At 37.5% G+C, this 27,154-nt stretch overlaps 1 protein-coding gene across 17 annotated transcripts in view; it reads right to left on the reverse strand.

Annotated features, from left to right (window-relative positions):
• The window catches only part of MBNL1 (muscleblind like splicing regulator 1), a 180,335-nt gene that overhangs the window by 26,245 nt on the left and 126,936 nt on the right, over positions 1–27,154 (reverse strand). For 13 of the 17 annotated variants that reach the window (XM_007108270.4, XM_028488581.2, XM_007108261.4 and 10 more), the window contains 3 exons: positions 14,420–14,590; positions 13,258–13,368; positions 3,852–4,043 (listed from right to left, as the gene is read on the reverse strand). In XM_007108270.4, coding sequence (XP_007108332.1) covers positions 3,852–4,043; positions 13,258–13,368; positions 14,420–14,488 — 372 coding nt within the window. In that variant the 5' untranslated portion in view covers positions 14,489–14,590. The remainder of the gene's footprint in view (positions 1–3,851; positions 4,044–13,257; positions 13,369–14,419; positions 14,591–27,154) is intronic. The other 4 variants (XM_007108269.4, XM_007108266.4, XM_007108264.4 and 1 more) reach the window with 1 other exon arrangement.

Below are 27,154 nucleotides of genomic sequence, written 5' to 3' on the forward strand. Positions count from 1 at the left end.
CAGAATGCTAAATGCATTGGAGGAGGAAGATTTTTGTATGCAAGTAACTATACATGAGGTAAATGATGAAAAGTTAAGACATTAAATAACAGGTGCTGGCCTCCCCTGGAATAGGTATTTTATAGAACATTCGCATTTGGAATCACCTGGCAGATCTGTGCAAAGGATTCCAGAGACCCGCTAAAGACCCACCAAATCAGTCTGTGGGGGTGAGGCCTTGCATTAAAAATGTTTTTTTAGTTTTTAATTTTTTTTTTTTTTGGCTGTGCTGTGTGGCTTGTGGGATCTTAGTTCCCTGACCAGGGATAGAACCCAGGCCCTGGGCAGTGAAAGCCCCAGTCCTAACCATTGGACCGCCAGGGAATTCCCAGGCCCTGCATTTTTCACAATCACCCCAAGTGATTCTAATCACATTAAAGCTTGAAAACCATTGCTCTAGGACTAGGGGCATGAACTAGATGCCATATTTTGTAGCTGGAATGTTCAAAATGTAAACATGCTGTCAAGGAGAACGCTAACACATGTTTAAAATGTGTCATATTTCATCTCTTCTGTTACATTACCCTAAGCTCTGAATAAGGGCATGTATCGTTCTGTGATTAATTAATTGATTAACTGGTTGATTGACTCATTTATTCCTTCACTGACCAAGTTACTGGGCATCATTTATGAGCTTGGCACTATTCTGATGGACGTTTTCTTGTTGTTAATAACACAGCTGATAACCTTTTAAGGCTTCAGGATATTCCTTACAACAGTTTTTACGTGAAAGATGTTCAACAGTTCTTCACTGGATATTGTTGAATAAACAAGAGAATAAATGCATTCATGGATCCTTTTTGCACCATAAAAAATTATTGTGTGTCGTGAAAATAAGTCAAACAAATGATTTCTTTAATTACCAACTCTTTGTAATGAAGCAAAGATATGACTAAAAACCTTAGTCCTTTCCAGTATCTACAGATTCTAACAATTTCTTAAAATAATCATTGAAAATGACCGCTACTTGAAAATTACACAAAGGCATCCCAAGGTCACAAAATGGAATTTTAAAAGCCTCATTTCAGTGACTGATATTCAGGAGATTTGCTTCTCTTTAGAGAAAACCATGAAGACTGAATTTTACAGCACAGAAAGTATGCAGCTACAAGGTCTTTTAAAAGATATCCAACAAAGAATGGATAATATGAATAGTGACAGAAAGCTTAGGTGTGTGTGTTATTTATATATTAAATACCTTTTCAGTAGTTTGTGGCTGGCATTAAACACAGGAAAATGACCTAAATTTCATCTAGAATGTTCTAACTGGAGGTGATCTTAGAGATTATCTGGTATATTCCCCTAATTTAATATGTGTGGAATATGAAGCTCAGAAAATATAAAAAACTTGACCTATGCTTACTCACCTAACTAGCAAAATCACCAGCACTAATCCTTGGAATCGATTTCTGTTTTTCAATTTAACATTTTTTGTAGTATCACACTGGGTACTATAAATATAAATATGTGTTAGTTCTTCTAAACAGAACCAGAAGGCTGATTAAGCTACCGTGTTTTTAACTTCTTCATTGTCTATTTTGTAGCCAAAGAGAGAAAGAAGTGGCAAGAAGAATTGGCCAATATTTTAACTGATTCAAAATCTGTTCACCTCAAAAGGAACTCAAAATTCTAAAATGTACTTGGGAGTTCCGTGAGTTAAAAATAGAGTATAGATTTAAACCCCAAATAACTAAATGTGTAAATTAACTGTGTGCACTTACTGCCACGTCTTTTAGACTCCAAGATGTAGTGCAATTAGCACGAGAGGAAATACCCTGAAGATAGGAGTGTCTAAAATCACAAGCGCTAGCAGAAAGGTGCCCCCTTAGCTTCACATTGCAACATCCTAGCAGGTTGTAACTGTGGCATTGAGTCAGATCCTGTGAAGGAGAATACGGAAGCTGCCCTACCATTAGGTATTTAGATAAGTGGAATTCGGGTTAAAAGGAAATGACAGTCATTGCAACAGTAACCACTTGTTGAGACTATGGGAAAGGAAGACAGACAAAATACTCAAAGTTGCTTCTCGCAAAAGAAAAACAAAACAAAAGACAGAAGTCTTCATTTTAACTAAACACCATACAAAATGTAATCAATTACAGACTACCTAAAATTGTGGGAGGATTAGTTTAAAAGAGTTCTGACCACACAATCAGCCTTTTAAAGAGATTCTTTGACAGAGATTTAACTAGAGACGTTCTCAGCTTTATGAGTATCATCTCCTATTAATAATTAATTCTATCAAGTTCATCTCAGACTGCCTATTTGGTTCCCATTAAACAATCAACAATTACACATTATGAACCCAGGGTTTGCTTCAGAAAGGTCAGCTGGGGGGGGGAGGGGGAGGGATGATTCATACCTTGAGCATCTAATAATTTTTAAATATTTAAAATTTCTTAAATTTCCTCCCAGTTTATCTGCAAACAGCATTAGTTAATCAATGAGCAAGAACAATTGTGCAATGACAGACCACCCACAAGTCCCGGTGTTATCTCTAGCGCACAGCGGAGTCCTTGGTACATAGAGGGCATGCAATTAAGTCTCAACATCCTTCCTGAGTTCTCCTTGTGGAACTGTGTAATTAGGAGCTTTTTCCAAAACGTTCAACGAAAGGTAAAAAATAAGCCTAAAATAAACAAACAAAGGAAAACTCTAAAGGGAACATACAAGCCAAAATTTGCTGCCTCCTCTTTGTACTATCACCTGTATGGGAAGGGAGAGTAATATACTAGGTGTTTAAAAATGTAGTTCTGAGTTCCTACCCCACCGGAACATCCTACCCACGTGACCTTGAATAAGTTATGTTACATCTCTCTCCATAAATTTATCGCCCTGTTAAATGGAGTTAATGATAGTATCTTCCTCATAAGATTGTCTTGGGGATTAGATGTGTGTTGCATATGAAGGGGTAACGCTGTGATTGGTAGATAGTAAATATCCAATAAATATTTATTATTATTACCGTCAAAAAGATGGTGGCAGTTATAACTACTCTGAAATCTGAGATCCTTTGTAATGCATGCAATGAAACTTAATAAACAAAAAACTGGTGCTTATTAAATAAATTCCTGCTAAACTGATAAATTATTATAGTCAATTATGTTCACACAATGGCCTTGTTTTACCGCTTTCTCAGTAATTAAGACACATAAAAGTTCTCAGCACTAAGTATTGCCACATGCTAACCAGGGAAAAGAGGAAGAGCTCATTTGCTCTTTATATGGACACCAATGCTAGATTTGAGAGCTTCAATGTACAGTTATGTTGCCATTTTTCCACTTCGTCTAGAGTTTACCAAGTTCACTAATTTACAGCCATGCTAAAATTCTCAACAACCACTTCAACGTAAGATTTATATCTTTATTTTTCATGTAGCAATAGCAAAGTACATACATCTGATCATCCTTGACTCTAAGACTGAGAGCATCACCCAATTTACAATTTAAAAACTTATGATCACATTTCACAAACAAGGCTGCCTTGCTATTCCAACCAAAATATCATGAGGCTTATGAGGAAACTTGCAACGATAAATTTTGAAACAGTTTGTAGATAGTAACTAAATAACATCTTTATGAGAACAAGCATCACGGGGTTACCCATTATTCTATATACGGATGTTGTGGCTTCTATAAATGTTACATTCATCAAATACAGCATATCTATATTCTAGCCAAATGCTCCAAACACTAAACCAAAACCTCTGCTTTGAATTGTTTTTAACCTTTATGGCCATGGAAGAAATAAACAAAGAGCACACTCTGAAATTTAGAATGGAATACATAAAGACACCAACGAATCACTCCTACCTCAAGTCTGTCTGTCCGCATTAATTTCTGTGCAGCTGCTGCAGGTACAGGGACCCCAGGATTCCCTGTAACCAACATTGGTGCAGTCGGCAAGATCTCTGCTGGAACCAGGCTTGGGGAAACAGGTCCCAGGTAGGGATTAAAGGCTGCTGATGCATTGGTGGCTAAGCTTGGTGCAACTGAAAACATTGGCTGAAAAATAAAATACAAAGCAAAATTTAATCGGCAGGTCTTGGTTCAAAGTTGCTATCCTGCAATTATATATCTATCCTCCATCCATGTATCCATGCATCCATCCATAATCCATTCTTCCTTTGCTTCCCTCTTTCCCTCCCTCCCTCTCTCCATTTAATTGTATGTTTATTTACTCTCATTTAGGATAAGAATGTTTCTTAAAATAAGCATTCATCAAATCAATGTTTTCCTAAAATATAATGGGTAAAATTATCCATTAAATTTTCCACTGGGATTTTGAAGTTTGGGGTCTATAATACTTGCAATTTCTTTTTGAAAAATAGCTCAATCATTCAATACAGAAACTTCTTGTGGTTACCTAATCTCCACCTTTGTCCTGATTTAATCCTGGAAACTTGTCTAAGAAATACATTTCATAATTGCTATGTCAGATGCACTTAAAAAAAAGATCTGTTTACAACTGTTAATAGGTTGCAAGTATCCTATTATCTAGACTAAATAAAGCAGAATTCACAGTGGATAGCAGAATTTCACAGTCAATGTAAACTGTGCATAAATCTTACGCGATACGTGAAAGGTGATGATGACACCATTTCTTCTGAGCATATAAGATAAAGTATTTGGCATATATATTTGTTGCAGGTTTTCCTGGGGAAATTATAAATCTTCCACCAGCCTATTACACCTTTGTGAGATACTTAACGAATTCAGCTTACTAGGGAGAAACTATTCTGAAATGTGAAGTCTGAAAAAGAAGACTTCTAAAGAAATGCATTATGATTGTTCAAGGAAATACATATATAGTAGCATTGAATAAAATGCTACAAGAAAGATTTTTTTTTTGCCAGAAATGCTTTCATGAATATACTGAAATGGTTTCTATTTGTTGATATGAAAATTTGCGTATCAGGAAATATATCTGTTTTTGAGTAAAATTAAATAATTTACCTGAAATCTATTTTAACAATGTGCTTTTCCAGTTTTCAAAAGATAACCTAGCACAATTTTCCACCTTATTGGTGGTAAATTTTCAACTTCCTAATTCCATGGAGTTTTCATTCTTGATGTTTAATGCTGTGTGTAATAATAATGTTTGTTTCCAAAACACAAAAACAAATGGACAAAATGGATCCTGTTCCTTAAGGTAATTTTAAACAATTTGTTATCTTTACCCTGTAGTAAGGAACAGAATCACAGAAATATCTTTTAGAAACAAAGGGACATGAGAATGTAGATAATTCTTCCCTCTGATAGGACTAAAAAGTTAGATGACCCCCGAGTTTATTTAGTATTCAAGAGAGTTTTGGTGTAAGGTTTTATGCAATCAAGATGTATATGTTACAAAAGTAATTCTTATAGCTCAGAAGAAATATCTTTAAAAAAATAAAATATATCCTTTATCTAATTTGGCCCTGACTCATCCTGTATTTAGAAGAGTAAAACAGATTTCAAGTATTCCTTTTTTCTTAGGGCAGTGGTTCTCAATTATGGGTGATTTTGTCTCACAGGGGACATATTTTGCAATATCAGGGGACATTTTTGGTTGTCACAGCTGGGGGGGTGCCAGCTGCATCTAAGGGTAGAGGCTGCTAAGTGTCCTATAACACAGAACAGTCCCTCGTAACAAAGACTTATTACCCAGCCCCAAATGTCAATAGTGCTGGGGTTGAAAATTCCTATCCTAAAGGATACAGCCTTCTCGTGACTTCACAAATTGTTTTAGGACAAAATATTTGCAGCTAGCATATCCAGTCTTACTAAGAAGACCATGTAATAAAGAGTATTTAATATATAATTCGATTCACTTGGGTGAATAAACAATACACCATGGATTCCATCGATATTTTCAAATTAAAATAATTATTGTTCCTCATGTGTTGGTTTGAATGCCATGGTTAGTTGCCCTGCCAGGTTGATGGCTCTTGATGAAGTCACCTAAAGTAATACCTCCGGTCCCCAGTTCCATCCCTGCCCAAGGCAGCTGCCCACAGACAATAGGAAGCTATTGGGGGTTCCAGATATTAACAATCAATAACCTGTCAGAAACTGGGGCCCAGAGCAATCTCCATCTATCAACAGTTACTTATTCAAACAGCAGCTGATCTGATACTGCTTCACTGACTAGTGGCCTGCCAAGGCAGCAGCAACCCAAGAGTTGACCTGTATAGCAAATACATGTTGAACTTGGCTCTCTCTTCAGAAATATTCAGGCTAAACTTACACTGTTACACACTGTCAGACACAATATGTGAAATTTCAGCCAGAAGAACACTCTAATTTTTCTCTTAGATATTTAAGAATTATAAGAAATTGAGCACAGAAGACTAAAAGACTAGTTTAGAATATGGAGAACAGGGCTGGTCAATGTTAATTCTTGCTATGAATTAATATGTATTTCCAGAGAGGGCATTTTAAATGTATACTTCAGAAAGTTATTGAGATGTTTATGTCACTTTGCACAATCTACTATAATTATATAGAAGCAGAGGTCAAACTGACAAACTGATGGAGAGAAGAAAAGCATTCTTATTTTAAGAAAATAAGATCAGTGGCCAGTAAAATTCAGCTTTGTTAAATATCACTGAATGAAATAAATTTATAATCTGCAATGCATATAGTATAGCAGTTGCATATTACAGATAAAAGAATACTTTTATGAGATAAAAATACTCATCTTATTAACTGGAAACAATTTTTCCACTAGATTGTTTCTACAGAGTCGTCACATGAATTAATTTTCTGACAATTCAGCAGAAGAAATTCAAATCTGAAGAACTTTAGGGCACTGTCCCCAAGTAAAATCTGTAGCAGCTTCTAAAATTCTAAAACATCAACTATTAAACAAACATTATCGCCAACTGCTCCCTCTCCAGATAAAGAGTTATTAGCTAAACAGGCAGACAATCGATAATAATAGCTCTATACTTTGAAACTGGATTCTAATAGCTGCCAAAAAAACCCACTGAAGTGCTGCAGCATTCCTTCATTTCTTTTGAATTTCTGTAAATTTGTTATATCCCTTTTTCAAAGAGCACCTTGCTGGGGGTAGGTCATTGCTGGCCCCATCAGAGTGCTCTAATCAGATTAGCGAAGCACTTGAACGGTGGCACTGCCACTTCTCTATTCCAAAAGCCATCCTGCAGAGGATTCAGCAGAATCGCCAAGACGGATACTAATACAATGGTATTATCAAGCAGCATCCTATTTTCTCCGAAGTAACCACAGGATAACGTAACTATGTAATTGGTGTATTTGATACTGACTATATCCTTGTAATAATGATTTACAGATATCTTTGTTCCCAGAAGGCATAAGGAAGGTTGGTTTATGATTGCCTTTTTGCCAGTGAACATCCTAAGCAGAGAAAAACAAACTGCAATCTTACTAATGCTGGTGCATTTATGGGCTAATCACTTGTTTGCTTTAAATGAGACATTTGATTCCATTAAGGTAATCAGGCTTTATTATGAATGAAAATGTTATTCAATTCACATTATGACCCTCGTTAAATGTGTGCCAACATGTTATTACAATAATTCTATTTATTGTGTGCCAGGCATTGTGCTAAGTGCTTTACCTATGTTATTATATTTAATCCTCATAAGAGTAGAGTATAAACTCCTTGGAGCAAACGAAAGCAAAAGCTCCATTGCTTTTGTTAGTTTAGTTTAGTTCACTACTAAATTTAGTTTAGTTTAGTTTAGTTCACTACTAAATTCCCAGAACCAAGAATGATGCCTGGCACACAGTAGGCCCTCAATAAATATACACTGAAGAAGTGTTTGAGTGAGTGAATGAATGAATGAAAGTGTGAATAAATTACAGCCTTGTCAGGTGGATATTATTAGTTTCATTTTGCAGATAAGGGAAAGGGCTCACAGAGATTATGTGCCCATGGTCACAAATGAGTGCATGCAAGACCTAGGATTTAGACATCAGTGTGTTTAAGTCCAGGTGGTTGTAAAACCAGTGGTTCTCAGTGCTGGCTGTCCAACAGAATCACCTGGACGACTTGAAGCCCAGAACTCCCTGGCACTCTCTACTCATCAGAATCTCTAGGCAGCAGTATTTTTTAAAGCTCCTGGGGAAATCCGATTCCATATACTATGTGGTCTTCTACTATTTAAATACAGAAATAGGTCCAGTTTTCAGGTTCTATGTGAGGTCTCTAAGTATATGTGCTTCCTATGGCTCCCTGCTTTTGAACATGGTTTTCCCTCCACGGTGAAGGTTGCTCCTGTCCAGCCCAACTGTTTGTTTGTTTGTTTGTTTGTGGTACGTGGGCCTCTGACTGCTGTGGCCTCTCCCGTTGCGGAGCACGGGCTCCGGACGCGCAGGCTCAGCGGCCATGGCTCACGGGCCCAGCCGCTCCGCGGCACGTGGGATCCTCCCGGACCGGGGCACGAACCCGTGTCCCCTGCATCGGCAGGCGGACTCTCAACCACTGCGCCACCAGGGAAGCCCCAGCCCAACTGTTTAATTCCTAATTAGGCTTCAAGAATCAGGACTCTTTCTCGAAGTTTGCCCTGATCCACGCACACCTCCAACTATGAAGGGGCTTTTCCTACCCTCTGTTCCTACGTAATTCTTCGTCACTGGAATTCAGCATTGATCACCGGGTGTGTTTACTTAACCATCTCTTGTACTTGGGCTCTCAGAGTGCAGTCTCATGCACTGTGCTTAGTCCATTTTGCACATCCTGCACTTGGCATCTATACAGGTCCTCTACAAACATCTGCTTAACAAATATATTTATGGATTTGCTGTTTTTCTCTGCCACAGAAACTAACTAGCAAATATATTAAATATTTTCTGGTATACATATTTGAACATTAAAAAAGATGGAGTGTTATTTCCTCTGAATCTCAAATTTTAATCATTAACTTCTTTAGTATGCTTATTTAAAATTTAATTTATTTTATTTTTGATTGTCACTTTTTTTATATTGAACTAAGTTTCATTAACATACTGTTACCATGGTGTAATCTTGCAAATATCCTAGGGATTCTAATTTATTTTAAAACACTGTGTGAAACAGTGTTTGTTTTGCATATATAATGTTTGCCATTTTTAATAAAATAGAGGGAGTATATAAAACAAATAGTATATACTCAGTATGTGCTGGGATTTACAGAACACAAATCTTAAGTCAGATTTTTCTAGATTTTACCTCTGTGTGTGTGTGTGTGTGTGTGTGTGTGGCGGGGGGCAGTGTATGTGTGTGTTTGTGAAGGTCAAACATGTAAACAGGGAAAAATTAAGCTTTTTAAAAAAATTTACAGCACAAAATCAAGGTATATCAAACCATGTTTCTGGGTAAGCACAGCCCTGTACAAGAGCTATAAACAGTCTCTGTAAACAATTATTTTGAATATAAACATAGAGCCAAAAGCTAATGGGCATTATCAACAAATTTACATTACAGTGTCTTTTCTTCTAAGAAGGTAGCACGTGACTGGAATAAAATGAGAAATACTGCTTTAAACTCTGCTTCTAGACTGACTTGCTGACTGGGCAAATCAAATGCCCACTTACTTTATTCTTAATTTCACATTATACTTCAAGCGACTTTTACTGAAGTAATAAACATTTATTTATTTTTATTTTTATTTTTTTTTAACATCTTTATTGGAGTATAACTGTTTTACAATGGTGTGTTAGTTTCTCCTTTACAACAAAGTGAATCAGTTATACATATACATATGTTCCCTATCTCTTCCCTCTTGCGTCTCCCTCCCTCCCACCCTCCCTATCCCACCCCTCTCAGTGGTCACAAAGCACAGAGCTGATCTCCCTGTGCTATGCGGCAGCTTCCCACTAGCTATCTATTTTACATTTGGTAGTGCATATATGTCCCTGCTGTGACGAAGTGAGTAATAAACATTTAAATAAAGAAGACTCACTTCTAGCCCTCCAAGAAGAAAGGTATCAACAAATATGGCCTGGTGCCTAAGATTCAGGGCCCATTCTCATGCTGCTTGAGGAAGCAGAGGCTCCTTGACAGAAACAGGCAGTAAGATGGGCGGGATGGATGAAATAAGACTCAGGGTGACCGACCTGGAAACATTTTTACCAGAAACACTTGGGGATAAAGCAGCCTTATCTCAACCACCAGTTGGATAAACTGGAATGTAAAGCACTAAAAAACCATTTAAGAATTCTAGGACTTCCTGGAAGTGTGACAAATGAAGACTTCAAAGCTTTCAGGAACCAACTGCCAAACAAATGCTTGGATATGAAGTGAGAGCAAAGGCAAGGCGACAGAAGCAGCAAAGGAGCTCCCGAGACTTTAGCTAAATCCAGTAACTTTGAATTTCTCTATCCCTAGCCTACTGCAAGTTCATGAAATGCGCAGGGAATTCGACCTGAGTTTTGTACCTCAAAGTGGCTAGTGTGTGTACCTTCAGGGCAGCTGCCATGGGAAATTATGGATGGCCAAGGCCAACCTTTGGGCACACAGGGAAAGGCATGGCAGGGCACTGCTAGGGGACCTCCAGAGCTCAGATACCCTCTTCAAAACACTGCTTATACAGACCTCTTCAAGGGCAACGCCGAGAACCTGGAATCAACAGGGTTTCTGAAAAACATCTCTCTGGGATGGACCAAAGAAATACACCAGATGCCTCCAAGTTGTGAGCCCCTAGGTGCAGTCTATCTTTGGTTATTTAGTAATGTCTTGTTAGATTACCTTTGCATCAGATAGTGCGTGGCAAAATAATAGTATTTTTTTAAGTACTACCTAGAAGAATAAGCCAGAAAGTTTATTTTTTTAATTTGGATAATTAAATACTATAGGTTCTCTATTTATCTTCAAAGATCTTACAATAAAGGAAAAAATGCTCTTTTGCATTTTTATTAGTGGTTTAGAAATGATAATAGAACTAACACCAATTACTTGATAATTTACTATGCTAAATTTTAGGAAGTAGACATATACATTCAATTATTTATTTTCAACTACTTATTTTCTTATCTTATGAAATGGGAATAATTATAAGATTGGTAGGACCTTTCAAATAATATATCTTAAAGTTTTCACTGTATGTTGAAGAAGGTCAGGGGTTTTAAATGAATCCACCAAAGACCCAGAGAGTTGGTTGGTGGCACGTCTCCATTTAGTGTTTCTACAGCATGGACTCCAGAACCTGAACGGCCTGGGTGAAAATCCTGGCCCTGTTACTCACTAGCTATGTAACTTGGGCAAACTAGTTAATCTCTGAACCTCTGAGTCGTCATCTCTAAAGCTGGATAATATTCCCTACTTTTATTGTATGGTTGTGAGGATTTATGACATAAAACGTGCTGAGTGCCTTCAATGCCCTCAGAGTACTGTAATTACTCCCCAAATGTTACGTTCTTTTTCAGATTCTTGGCTTGGTACATTTCATTACAACATAGTCAAGTCCATGAAAACAAGAAACTCACCTATAAAGCCCTGCACTTCCCAGACCAGCCCAGTGTCATGTTCTGGAGATCTTAAATTTATAGACCCGGTCTCTCAAAATTTATGAGACATTGAGAACCCTAACTGGGTGGCATGATAGCTATTTCCTGGTCCCAGCCGTACCCTCATCAAGTCCCTGGCTGCCTCTGCTAACCATCTACTAATAGGTATCCACCTGTACTCCCCATTCTATGCTGCAGTCTCTATAACTGGGCTTGTGCTCTGGTTCCAGTTATAATTCCTTCGGACTCTGGCACAGGTAAACTACCATGAACCTCTGCCTGTTCTTCTCATGTTTGGGAGACTCTTTCCTTCATTCTTTCTTTCACTTATCAAGCAACTTTTTAAATCTCTGCTACATGCCAGGCATAATGCTAGATGCTTCTGAAATTGATTAGACCTTGCTAGCCTCTTCCCCTCTTCGTGTTTCCTCCAGTTATGGTCTGGGGGCCAAACTGGCTGGCCCTAGAGAACGAAGATGCTTTACTTACTTGACTAAAAGCCCAGTCACTGCCCAGCGATTCCTGATACTGCTGACGCTATGAATCTGCTCACAGTATTATCTCCTTCGCTATCACTACTACCTGGGTTGGATCCAAGTTTATACCACATCTTCAAACACCACCATCTATTCTAGTGGCCATCCTCTCTCGAGTGGCAACCCTTTTCCATATTAGTCACCTGGCTGCTTCCAGCTGTTATAATCCCTCTCTGTAGGCCCAGCACTAAAGTTCCAGTAAGCAGCTCGTTATGACCATCTTGTTTACTTCTGAAACTCCATATCATTATCCTCATCAAAACAGGGCTGACTACAAAAAGGTTCGAAAAGTCTCAGGTGGGGTTTTGAAGGCAAATTTCCTGGATTAAAGCCTTCTCTACAGTCATTAAAACCCCAAATGCTTTAAAATTGAATAATTAAAATGACTGCTATACTCATTACAAAAACGTCACTCTAAATGGAGTCTATTTTTAGACTATGATCTCAGGATGCCTTTAGCAGAAGGGTAATTCCACATTCAAATCTAGTCATATCAGGGAAAATTAACATAAAGCCTGAATGGGCTCACAACTAATAAAAATAAATGCTCTGTCTAAGCAGAGAACTTTCCAACAAAAACACCAGAAAATGAGGTAATTTTTCTGATGGTTTCAGAAATCTGTGATTTGTTGATTTTTTTTTTAAACAACACATATTTGTTACTAGCATTTCAAACACATGAGCATAAATGGTGTTTAGAGTTTGTCCCAGGACTACACATACGATGACCCTGAAACGGCCTTGAGAGTAAAACTCAAGGACTAACTCAGGAGATGGGCCAAGACTTCACAGTGAGGAACTCACTGTCATGACCTGTTCTCTGCCATCTGGGAACCACACTTGCTGACCTCAGAGGTGCTCCCAGAGTCACCGAGAGGGTAGAGCCCGCCGGTGAGCACGCTTTAAATGTTTACGTGGAACAAAGTATCTCACATCAAGTAGAGATATCATATCGACTATAGTAGTAGCCACCCCCCAAGGATTTATCAGATCTTTGAAACCATATGTGAGAGTCGAGTGTAAAAGAGAACTCTTGTCCTATATTTTACGCTAGAGACAATGATTAAACTTTTTTTTTTAACCAAATGGAAATCTTCATGCTATCCCAACACAGACATGTGAAATTAACAGGTGTCACAGAAATAAATTTAAGATATCATAGTTTTAACTGAGTCCCCAATAATGGAAAAAATATATCAAGTTAAAACAGAATTATAATATTCTCTCACCTCAACTGTATAGTATTGATAATTGGTATCACTGCCGATTGGATTTGGAGATCCCTCCCACCTCGAAATGCAATCCCCCCCTCTTTTTTGGAATGATTGGTTCATTAAGTTCTAAGAGAGAATAATAATTACATTGAGTTCAGGAGTTAAAATGTATCAGGAAAAAAATTAGTTAGCATACATGCTACAGTTAGCATATCAGAAAAACGTGGGTCTTCACGTTTCCATGACCCCATAATATTGCATATAAGTCAGCGACAGGAATATTCCGATCATTGCAAATTTCAACATGCATTTAAATACAGAATTACTATATCACAATTAACAATCAGAACATCTTTTGTAATCTAAAATTAGTTATGATATTAATCTCTCACATTTTTGTGGATAAATGTGAGGAAAGGTTATTAAAGTCATTTGTCACATACACCCTCCTCCCAAATCCAAACAAATAAACAAACAAATAAATAAATATGCTCAGAATCAAAGTTTACATACATACACTGCTCAGTAAACATTAAATCCATATGACCACCTACAGTTTATAAAATTTTGCTCTTTTCTTAAAAGCTCGTGGAGTTTCTGCCTCTCCTGATTAGTTCTCCTTTGATGAGACTGCGAGGTCCATGATATGGATTCACCACGGTCAGAATTTTCCTAGCATTTGTAACTACAAACCAGTTTCAATTTAAGTTTAAAAGAATAACAAAGGCTCCTTTTCAAGAAAGAGAACTGTATAGATTCTCTTCAAGGAGGGAGGAAAGGGAAACATTTTTCTCAAAATTAAAGATGATATACACCAATTTTTACAATGACTATTACTGTTAAAGGTAGCCTGAAAATGCACCTTGACTATACTGATGAGTTTAACAACCATTTTAAAACAGACCATTTAACATCTGCAAGTCACAGGATTTAATTTGAAGGGAGTTTTGAGGGACAAACATGCTGTAATGTAAATTTCCACATGACTTAGCCAGAAGAGGAGTAACTTTACGGCGTGAAAATTGTTTCCAGGGTTTGACTGCTAGTTTGGCTAGAAATGCTAGGTAACTGATACTGTTACCTATGTTCACTTGATCTAGTGCAATCACCACTTTAACACTGAAAGTGGGCACTCAGAATGACAAACTTCAGGAACGAGAACTGAGAACACGCTTACCACGGGTTGTAATGGGGCACCGGGCATCATGGCGTTGGCTAGTTGCATTTGCTGGGCCAACATGGCCATGTTCTTCTGCTGAATCAAGTTATTGCGCCCATTTATCTCCAACTGCGTTTTTAAGTGGGGGGGTGGGTGAAGATATTTGCAGTTCTCCCTGGAGCAACGACCCTAAGGAACAAAAGCAGAAAATATCACCTTAAAAAAATAATAAAATCCACAAATCTTAAGAAAATCATAATGATGCAAACCCGTCACTTGAATCTACCGTGGGTCTTTCACACAATGAGAAAAGTCCAAATCACTCTATTATACATTTTGAGTAAATAATGAATTCACTCAAGTGTATTATCAAAATGAGATATTAAGACATGTGAAAAAAGTTTCAAGCTTAAAGAAGCTCCTGTATTTTAATATTAGCACTAATATTTCTAGGTCCAAGTTTAAAAATCTACAAACTGCCAGGGGAATATTAAAACACAGAATTATCAAATAAAATATTAGGCTCCTTCCATAACATCTTCTGGTTAACTTTAATGAACCCAAAAGAATGATGAAGTTTTACCATCTATTTTTAATTGTACTGAGTCGTAAGGAAATGAAATTAGAGGACTCAAGGCACACTGTTATTTTCAGTAAGACACCTTTACACGTATCTCACAAGAAGTAACATTAAAATTACTACTAAGCGTTATAAGCCAATATATTAAGAAATGTACAGATGAAAAGGAGAAAATTTCCACACATTCCTCACTGTGTATATAGATTAGTAAGTATAGTGAAATATTGGTGAAAAATGTAGCCTTTAACCTTTCAGTGATAAATCTAGTCTACATCACCCAAGAATTATAAAACAATAGAAACAGACATATTTACCCTCCAAAAAACTTAGAGTATAAAATGGAGAAAAAAAATAAGTTACTACAAAACAAGAAATGTGAATATACCTTTCTTTTGGGATGATTCTTCTCATCAAAATATATATTAAAGTCTGTATTATGCAATACTGTCAGGGATTGACCCATATTATTTCAATATAGTATTGTCAAGTCATATTGATAGTAACTTATCTCATGAATTACCACCTTGACAACTTCTTTCACCAATAAATCTAATTAGAACTGTTTGTGAGGGTAAAAGAAAGATTTAATTGAAGCCATCAATCACCATCTTGAGCTTTCTTTGATTTTTCTAAGAAAAATCTATTTACCATAATTTGACCTTGTACTGTAAATTGACTCAGAAAACTGATGTTTATATTTGTGAGAAAATCTGTCACAATTCTAATTTGAATGATTTCGTTCTGGCTCGTTTTGATTAAGCTTTTTAGGAAAAAGTTCATAAGTTTATATCATGGGATACTGCCTGTTATTTTAACAAGCTTCATGTAATAAAGCTTTACTAATAATATTTTAAGTCAGGAGGCAGTAGAGAACAGTGGTCAATAGCAAGGGCCTTACAGGTCTCAGGACCTGGGGTAGAGGCCTAGCTCTCTCACTCATCAGCTGCATGAACTGCATAAAAAACTAATTTCTTTAAGCCTCAGGGTTTTCATTCATTTCAAAATTGCTATATAACCTACAAAAAAATGTTTATTTTTAAGATTAAAGAAGATAATGTCTGTCGCACCCTGGGTACTGCATGGCACTCTCCGAGGAGCGGGGGAAGGTCAGAAGCTGCTATTACCACCACTCCCAGAGCATTTTAAATTGTATACACAATAAGAGAAAAACAAAATATTGGCATGAAGGTAATTTTTATAATATTTATGAGTTATGGCTATTGATAAATTCACAAGTAACATTTACATATCTATGACCTATTCCATCTGAAATCATCATGCTTGATATCTGTTGAGATCGTGAGTATATTAGCGTAAAAGCATCTGGATGCAAAACAACTTTCCTAAAAACAACACTTCGAGTCACAAGATAAACCACAGGGAATGACTGGCCAACATAAATAACTCATGGATGACACATGGTCTGATTTCAGGGGTAGCCAGTTGGGGTCTTTTAAAGAAAACCTGCTTTTTCAGTACAAAGAACAACTTGGCTCTAAGAGAAATTCTGCTTCTCAGTATCTCCACATCACATTTCTTACTAAGATTGGATTTATTTAAGGGCAGATAAGCAGGGTTATATCCACTCTGAGGATTCAGTTACTGTCAATTGACTCAGATCAGTTTCTAGAGGTCCATAAATAGCACAGAGACAGCCCTGGGCCCTGAACCCTGCTGTGTCAACACTAACACTGGTCTTCCTGGCACTTCATTCTAGTGCCTCCCTTGAACACAAACCGCCAGGGCTCTCCTACCTAGGAACACAGCCTGGATTGAAATAATGAAGGAGAGAAACCACGTGCAAACCACCATATATTCTGTATCCCCGCATCTCAAAACTTTTAATAGAAACTCGGACCTTTGGTTTTCGTTTTGTCTTTACTACATCTACTCAGGAAAAATGCCATTCTACTACATTTCCTACATAGGCCACCTTTCCATGCTTAGCTTGATTTGACTGGATTGCAGCCTCACTTTCAAAAAGCTATGTTCCTAAGAATCAACTGAGGACATTTTGTGGCAAAAGTACAGAGACTACCAAGCCTCTTCCACAGAGTTTGTGGCAATAGGTCTGGGGCCCAGGGATCTACATTTTGACGGTATTCCAGGTTACTCTGATATAGCAGAAAACACTACAAAACCCAATTCTGCAAAGCCACGTGAATTTTTCATTGACATGTATGGAAAAAATAACTGAGTAGCCTCCTCAATTGATATCAGATAAACTTAGCTTCTTAGGAAGGTCAAAACTTGTTTAATGCTTACTATGCGGCTGAATAATTGTGGCTTGACAAATAAAAAGGTCAAAAGCAAGTTAGAATAAACATCCTCTTCCAGAGAATTACCTACGCTCTGAGGAAAACCACCAGCGTCAACCCTTCTAGAGAGAGTTCAGGTAAATATGACATTGGTACCTCTCCACATTCATCCATCTCTGAGTTCCCAGCACTGAACCTCAATAAGCATTTGCAGAATGAATGAATGAACATACATTTCTACTAAATGCTTAAAGATGAATTCTACTGTAAATCCATTCTGGAGACAATGAAGGTCACAGAATAAAAACTAGATCTAATACCAAATTTTGACTCTGAGTTGTACTAACCTAATGATGCTTTTATTCAGAGGCCAGAAATTTGAACACACAATAAATAAAGCCCGCCACAATAAAAGGAGAAAAAGTAACACGAGGCCTACAAGTTTCACTAGGGAGGAAGATTTGTGTAGGGATTCAATGTACTTGGTATTTTTAAATCTATACAGTGACAATACATTCTAAAAAAATCTAAAAACAGAAATTCAATCAGTATCTTGTACTCACCTATGCAGATTTTGGTATAGGAGCTACTACTCTACATCATCAGAAATTTCACCCCAAGATACAATAAACTGGGTTGCTAGGATTAATGCAAAAACCTGAAGAAGTTTTTATTCAGTTTCGATTGCTACATGCAGCTCCCTTATTGCCATATAATTGTACATCTGATCAAACACAGCTTGGTTCAAAGAACAGCTTTGTTACTTACTTGCCGTGTGACCTTGTGGAAGTTAGTTAAACTTCTCAGAGTGGCCATAGCTTTCCTGTAAATAGTAACAATACCACTGACCTCACTGGTGATGTATGAGGATTGAGCAAGATAGTGGGCCAGCCTCATACACGGCTCCTGGTATAACAGGCTGGCAATAAATATTAATAATTTCTCTCTCTTTCCGTAAGTTATCAAGCTAATAACAAGCAGCAGTTGCTTAACCTAGCACCCTATCTGTTAAAGGTACTAAAAATAATACAAGTAGCAAAACTCAGTGACAGTACCTGTCAACCATCAATAACATAAGCGTTCCCCTTAATCATCATTTTCTATTTGCAACATCCACTAAGGGAAAATGCCATTCTAATACATTTCTCACAATGTTATGCTTCTGCGGTTTACTTCTGTTGGTTGCACCGAAATCTTATTTTCAGTGAGCTGGCCAGCTGACTAGCAGGCCACACTATACCGCCTATACCATAAATATCTTAGACTCCATTCAAGGAGGCCTTTTATAATAAGTTAACACAACACAGATTCCAAAGACATCATTGTAATGCATATACTGTATATTTTAAGGAAACGGAGGAAGTTCAATAAAATACTGATCCAGAATGAGTCCATTTTTCTCTAATAATTTTTCTACATCTTTAAATATAAGTGACATGTCCAGAAGAAGTAAAAAATGTCCCCTTGTAGACCATTTGAGGCTAATGAGAGATTAAGTCATCAAATCCTCAATTTCTGAGGTTACAAACTGTTAAATTGTGAATTGAAGGATTTTCTCATTAGCCTTTGAAATGGGTACAAAGCGTGTGATTCTAACAAGGGAAGATGTACATTTAGATTAATTGAGCCTCAAAATAAATGCCTGGTTAATTTTTAAACATTATAGTGTAATTAAGTGTACTTTAAAGTGATTACGCACATAGTACAAGCATATATAATACATATCTAAAAATGATATGTATGCGATGTGTATAGTGAAGTACAAATTGTAGAATAAAGATAAAAACTGAATGAAACTAGAGATGGCAATTTAGAGAAATAAGAAACTATTTCTCTGCTATTTCTAATATTTATTTAAGAACTAGCTAACAATCAAAAATAAAACATCTTACTTAGAAGTTGGTCAAACTTAATAAGACAAAAAAAAATCAAATTTGAAAACTGGAAACACTAATTTCCCATTTTTAATTACACTTCTTCCATCTAAAATAAAAGGAATGGGCTTCCCTGGTGGCGCAGTGGTTGAGAGTCCGCCTGCCAATGCAGGGGACACGGGTTCGAGCCCTGGTCTGGGAGGATCCCACATGCCGCGGAGCAACTAGGCCCGTGAGGCACAACTACTGAGGCTGTGTGTCTGGAGCCTGTGCTCCGCCACGGGAGGAGCCACAACAGTGAGGGGCCCGCGTACCGCGATGAAGAGTAGACCCCGCTCGCCAAAACTAGAGAAAGCCCTCACACAGAAACGAAGACCCAACACAGCCAAAAATAAATAAATAAATAAATAAATTTAAATTTAAAATAAAAGGAATATAGTGACCTCTGAGGTCAGAATGTAAAAAGTCACATTATTAAGTTGCCAATGGTAACTACGTGGTAGGATGAAAATTACTGAGTCACGTTTGCGTAGACTCTGAAAAGAAAGGGGCAATAAAAAAATTATAGGGGTACCAGCTAATACTCATATGTCTTTTCCCACTTTCATTGGAAGTACTGGTTTTCTGGTAGACTGTTCAAACTGCAACCATTTATTTCAATTGTTAAAACTAATATTTCCTTTAGAACAGCTGATATATGCAAATGTTTTGAAGCACTTTCTGAAGATATTCACTGCTCAGATACTGGCCAGAAGCTCTGGCAAAGGAAGCTGGGAGCTTCCTATTGAAAATTGCTACTGGTTTGGGTTGGTTTTGGGGTTTTTTTCCCGCTAAGATAATACAACTATCTCAGAAAAATTTTGCCAAAGGGGGAAAGAAACCCTTTGGAGTCAAGAAATATTGTTTCACGCTTTTCCAAAATGATGTTTTTTTATGGTTCTGCCATGCTTTCAATTGATCAATTCTAAGGCAAGGGTGAGTAAATTTACATATATAATATTTATTTGAAAAGTATAAGTATCTAGTGGTAGGAAATGTACGGCAGTTTAAAAGGTGATTAAGAAAAAATTATATTTTATACACACACAAATATGCACACGCATATAATATGCTCAAATGTTTTGTTTTCATTTAGGGAATGAATATAAGTTTAATTAGCTCTAGGAATTACAGTTAATTGGCTTTTGCAAATATTGAAAACATATTAATTGCATCTAACACACAGGATATTGTAGCTCTTAAATGTATATATCTCCTTATGATTCACTTGTTTCCATAAAGGACTTGTGTCAGCTTAAAATTTTTTTATTTTATTTATTTATTTATCTTAAAATTTTTATTTATTTTTTGGATGCTTTGGGTCTTCGTTGCTGCGCACGGGCTTTCTCTAGTTGCGGTGAGCAGGGGGCTACTCTTTGTTGCGGTGCGCGGGCTTCTCATTGCAGTGGCTTCTCTTGTTGTGGAGCTCGGGCTCTAGGCACGTGGGCTCAGTAGCTGTGGCTCACGGGCTTAGTTGCTCCGCAGCATGTGGGATCTTCCCGGACCAGGGATCGAACCCGCGTCCCCTGTACCAGCGGGGTGATTCTTAACCACTGCGCCACCTGGGAAGCCCCTTGTCAGCTTAAAGAACACACACATCCTAAAAAGAAGTTCAAGGTTTCTCAACCTCAGCACTATTGACATTTGGGTGGCTATCTTGCCATTGCCATTTTGGTGGCCAAGTCTTTGTCGTGGGGCCGTTCTTGCCATTGGAGGATGTTTAGCAGCATGCCTGGCCTGCTAGATGCCGACAGCACTCCTGCAGTCAGTTATGATGGTCAAAATTATGTCTTGATATTGCCAAAACATCCCTGGGGGTCAGGGGCAGGCAAAACCATCTCCAGCTGAGAGTTATCCACTGCTTTATACCTAATGGACTTTAATGAAGGCCGTACTAGTCTGCTCAGGCTAATTTGGCATAACAAAATACCACAGACTGGGTGGTTTAAACAACATAAACGTATTTTCTCGCGGTGCTGGAAGTTAGAAGTCCAAGATTAAGGTTCTGGACAATTTGGTTTCCAGTAAGAGCTCTCTTCCTGGCTTGCAGACAATTGCCTTATTATTTCCTCACATAGCCTTTCCTTGGTGCCTGTACGCAGAGAGAGAGAGAGCTCGCTGGTGCCTCTTATATAAAGACACCAATTCTGTCAGATCAGGACCCCAACCTTAACTACTTTAACCTTAATTATTTCCTTAGAGGCCCCATCTCCAAATATAGCCACACTGAAGACAGGACTTCAACATACAAATTTTACGGGGACACAAACATTCAGTCAGTAAAAGGGGCACACAAAATTTAAAAACTTCTAACCTAAAGTTTTTGGTAAGTAGCTTTAAATATTTCCATTCTTACATTTAAACGGTAGGATCCTTTATTCTGGGAATTTCCTCAAACATAAGATAATGGATTTGTACTATAAAACCTGGCTCTAAAGGAGTGGGTGGTTGACCAGTTATTCCTTCCAATTTTGCAAAATTTTAATAGCTGCAGCTTCCAAAAACTTTCAAAGTATGAATATGTGAGGTTCAGTATTTGTTTGTTTTGGTTTTAAATAAAATTATTTTATTTAAAATAAAAACAAAGACTGTGGTATATTAAAGGCTAAATTCCAAAATCATATCAATAGCTCCATTCACTTGTTAACTAGAATACTGAAGAAACTGACTTTTTTTAAGGGCAAGCAACATTGTCTTGATTTTATTTCCCTACAGAAAGTCTTTTCAGGAAAACTAAAAGTTAGACACGTACCCACCCCTCCTTTGAAAAAGAAGCTATTGAGAAAGATAAATTAAGTAGCCAGAGAACCCAGAAAAATAAAGATTTCTGACTGCCAACTGGAATTCTGGTGGACCCATAGTGTGAGCATAGTGTAGTTTTTAGTCATATGGAAATGGATACATGTGTACGTATGTAATTATGCATATACACACACATATATGTTCACCCCAACTGTATACCTATTTCTAAGATCAGTGTATGCACTACAAACTCAGACTTTGCTTTTGTTGCAAATTTAAGAAACTTAAGATATATGACTAAAATTTTTATTTCATCCTTTATTTGAGAAAACACATGAGGGCTTTTAGGAACCTATACAATAAAACCTAAAAGGACGCTGTACTATCATTTAGTAGAAATTCCTAAAGTAGTCAAAACAGATATTTTCATTTTTTTTCTTAGAAAGTCTCCAGGGGGATTTCACTGGTTTGATGTCATTGTTTGTTTGTTTTGTTTTGTCTTACAAATAGTATTCTATAGTATATCGCAAATGAGATGACGCTTGAACAATGCAGTGGGCCGGGATGGGGGGGTTGTTAGGGACACCAACCCTCACACAGTTGAAAATCCAAATATAATCATATGGTCGGCCCTCGTTATGGGAGGTTCAACATCTGTAGTTCAAGCAACCTCAGAGAGTGTGGCATTGTTGCAGTATTTATTGAAAAAAATCTGCATATAAGTGGGCCCGCACAGTTCAAACCCATGTTGTTCAAAGGTCAACTGTAGTATACACATTGTTAGTAAATCAAAACTATCTATTTACTATTTTTAAATAGTATGGTGTACTACATAGTAAATAGATAGTACTGAAATATTAACAGGAATTTTTCTTTTTTTTTTTTTTAAATTTGAGCTACATTTTTTGTTTGTTTGTTTTAATTTGGCTACGTTGGGTCTTTGTTGTGGCAGGAGGGCTCTCTAGCCGCAGCATGCGGGCTTAGCTGCCCTGTGGCATGTGGGACCTTAGTTCCCCAACCTGAGGTTGAACCCACGTTCCCTGCATTGGAAGGTGGATTCTTGACAACCGGACCACCAGGGAAGTCCCTATTCATTTTTTATTCTCAGATATTATGACTCTTTAAAGCCAGATTATAAGTGCACCCTTGTACTTATTTCAGAGTTTTACCATCTAAAAAGGCTAGAAAATACTCTTTAAAACAAACACAATTTCTGTTTTAATTTCCTCACTGGACTTTCAGGTAACACCAGGAACAAATACTTAGCATCCCTATAGAACATGGAGAAAGGAGTCATTTCTCCTCTTATTTTGCTGGGCAATTAATCTCTAGTCTCCTAAACTTAACATGAAGTAAATATAGCAACATTAATCAATATTTAAAGCTTAACTTTCTAGGTGTAAATTGCTATTTCTTCATCCAATCAACATAAGGACAAATGCTTGGAACTCAGGTCAACATAAGACCTGGGAGAATTTTCTCCTACCAGTAAGAGAAAAAAGAAGCAGAAATTTATAAATGTATTTTCACTGAAATATTCCCTATTTCTTTATTTTATTTTACTACAGATCTGAAGTGTTTTCAAATGAAATGCAATATAATGCAAATTTTGATTTTCTTCCTTTTCCTGATCCCATAAAAAGTTCATCTTTACATATAAACTGTGGATGAACAACTATTGAGACTGCCAGGAAGGAGAGACAAGTACTAACACACGTACACATCCATACACACAATCCATTGAGTTTAAATTTGTAATTTTACCATGGCCTGAAAGGATATAAAAGAATGTAACAGACACTGTTTCATGGGCATTAAACTTTTTCGCATCCAAGTCTAATCTGATTTTAGGGAAGCGATTCTTGGTTAGACTTTTCTAGCTGTTTAAAGAGGCCTCTCCAGTATTCAAATGTTCTAGGCACTATTTTATAGAACATTCCTAAGTTTGATGATGATGATTCTTGGACATGAAAACCAACAGTGACATTTACAAGACTCCAAAATATCCTCAACGCTGACGCAATATCAACGCACTCTAACTCAAACATCGGGATACTATGACTTTTTTCCCAGAGAGCTTAGGAGCTTTAATTGCACAACTCCCATTAATCATCTTGAAAATGGCATAATTGAAACTCTACACATCTAGATAAGTATTACGTAATGCATGAGAGTCGGGTTAGCTGCTGCTGAGGAGGTGGAGAAAGGGAAAAAGGCAACAAATCACACACACATTCTTGTTACAAAAATACCACTCCTTTCTCCAGCAGCTTTTGTCTGTGAGAGATCAGATATACATACAACTGTGACAGCAACAGTTATAATCAGCACACGATTTTAGCCAATAGTCATCTGAAGAAATCTAAGCCTCCTCAGAGAGGGTCCATAGGGATCTTATATTTAGAGCTGCTTTTGATGGGATGCTGTAAGAAGAAACGGTCTCACTTTTTCCTTCTACTCCTGGCCTCCTCTTTGCCACAGAATCCCACAAAAGTGTGTAGCCATCTATGAAGTGCTATAAAGGGTTTAGCTGGCACCTACGGTCTGCCACTAATTCCAGTCTTCCTGGGCTCCAAAGATGGGTCTGGCCAGCATCCCTAAGCCAAACCAGAGTCTCCATGACCTTGTGAAAGCCCAGTGACATTTGGTAGGTGCCAGTATCATTAAACAGTCCAACATTTGTTGGCTGCTTTTTTATAGCATCATAAAATTGGAAATGCCAGATCACTGTTTCTATTATTTTTTAAAATTGCTTCATTATTTTTTCGGTACAGCAACTGTCAGACTTCTAAACTGTTTGGAGCAGAAACACTTCTGAAGCTTTATGGTATCCAAATCAGACAGTCTTCAATCTTGGCTAATAATTAAAAGCCCTAACATTTACATAATAAAATTGAGAGCTCTATTTGTAGCGCATGCCTTACAATTGAGAAGTACAAAATGTTTTACAGATAGTACCCAATTCATCATCATACCATTATTGGGTGGATTACAGCATGACTGTCTATATTATATTCCTAGGGCTTTCCTGAAGGTAAAAAGGAGGTAAACTTCTTAAATCAAAAGTACATAATTTTTTCCTTAACAATCTCTTGGAAGACTTGTTTAAGCAGTTCTTTATAGAACTATTCTAGCTCTTAGTGCATTGATAAAGCAAAAGCTCTCCATCTTTAAATACCTCTCCAAAGGAGAAGGAAAGGGGTCCTCACCCAAGGACACATAAATGAACCCAGACAGCCCAACTACGAAGTTGGTACTCTTCGCCATTTCGCTAGAGGTAATGGTAACCATTGCACCGTCACTTGATCATCGTTACGTGTGCATGCTTTTCTAATCACTGTTCACACTCAACACAGAAGACTTTATCCAGAATAGGTCAGAACCAAAGCGATGCTTCAACCCCCTTGAGTTCTGCAAAGGAAAAGATGTTTCACAAAATAAGCAACTAATTTTGGAGAAGATTAATCCACATAGTATTTCCAAAGCGTAATGAAAAAAAAATAGATTCTCTTATAACTTCCAGTTTCTCTGTCATTCTTTTTTTTCCCCCTCAGCAGGACCTGTACTATAGGATCAACAGCAGAAAACAAAATAACTGAACACCGTAAAGTTAAATTTCTGCTTCACATTATCCATTTCAACAGGAGCCCTGGTGAGTCAAGAGGTTCTTGGACTATCTATGGATTCCACTGACCTGGCCTCTGTGATTTAGACAGATCACAAGTAAAGAAGAGGTGATTTTCTACAGAAAAAGAGAATACGTTATATATATTAAAAATAAAAAACAAAATTAGACAATATAGAGAGGCTTTAAGGGGCAAGTCTTTCATTCAGCAACAGAAAAGAAAGTAATGGAAATCAAAGAGGTAAAACATTTTGGTGACGTCAGATGAAGAATAATAACACCATTGCTTTGTATTTCTATGAAGCATTTGCTATATTTACACCTTCCAGATCTTACACACGCCTACAAATAGACGAAAGTAAGCCCTGTTTTTACATCTCTAAAATAACATTTATTATTGGTTATGATAAACCTTTAAGTATAATATTATGCAATGTTTTCAAAGTCCCATTTCAATATTTCCCTTGTAAATCTCCCGTCAAAACCCACTAGATGGGACAGTGTATATTATGCATCTGATTGGTGCTGAAATAGTTTTCTAAACTGTAACAGATGTCCAAAATTTTGGCTATCAGTTTTATATAGAAATTATTAAATTACACTGCTCTCCAATCTTTTAGAGACATCACTGACTTTGCCAAATAACAAAGACCCTTCCTCTTCTCCAATTTTTCATTCCGGGTCCTCCGTAAACCTCTGAGATTGCCTAACTGAAGACACACATTGTCACTAGCTTCCTGACCTCACAGATTCTGCCTCAAGTCCAGCCAGTAAACACTACTGCTTCACGTAAACAATGACAGAGCGCAAGGCAAAGGGGAGGTGACAGAGGTCCGCACTACCGCTGACCACTGTCTCCTTCAGGCAGATCAACTTTGTACTTGAACAAAATGTGCTCAATGCCACTGGCACTGTCCCCGGAGGGAAAGCACTCCCCTCCCCCCCATCCCCATGACAATTCGCTAAAATTGTGCACAGTCACCAGCTCTCTCTCTCAGACTTCAGGCTGCAGCGAGGAGAAAGACAATTGGCTCCCGGGCCCAGAACACGTCTCTATTGGATGCTGACTGCAGCAGCATAGGCGGAAGGGTGAAAAACAATCTCCTGAAGTAAAAAAAAAAAGCATCACAACACAGGTTATCTGAGCCTGTCTCCTCCTCTGCCCCCACCCCCATCCCCAGAGACTTCCACTGGCTTTTCTCAGGCAGGTTCCCAAACATCTAAAGGAGTTAACCGTCAACAGAAGTTACTTGAAAATTATCTCTGGGAATAAAACAGGAAAGCCTCCAAATTTTGAGAAAGAGTTCATACATTTCTACTATCCCTGAATAGCTTTCTGGAAAATGATCCACTTTAACAATAAACAAATAAATAAAAAGAGATGCCTATGAACTATGGAACTCTTTCAAAACATCTATATGATGAGTCTCTTAAGGCAGAAGGGTACTGAAGTCGTGACTTAAACAGAGGCATTTGAAAAGCTTAATCAGGGAATAAAGACACAGACCTACTAGAGCATGGACTTGAGGATATGGGGAGGGGAAGGGTAAGCTGGGACAAAGTGAGAGAGCGACATGGACATACATACACTACCAAATGTAAAATAGATAGCTAGTGGGAAGCAGCCGCATAGCA

The sequence above is a fragment of the Physeter macrocephalus genome, chromosome 1 (genome assembly GCF_002837175.3).
Source record: "Physeter macrocephalus isolate SW-GA chromosome 1, ASM283717v5, whole genome shotgun sequence".
Lineage (NCBI taxonomy): Eukaryota > Metazoa > Chordata > Mammalia > Artiodactyla > Physeteridae > Physeter > Physeter macrocephalus.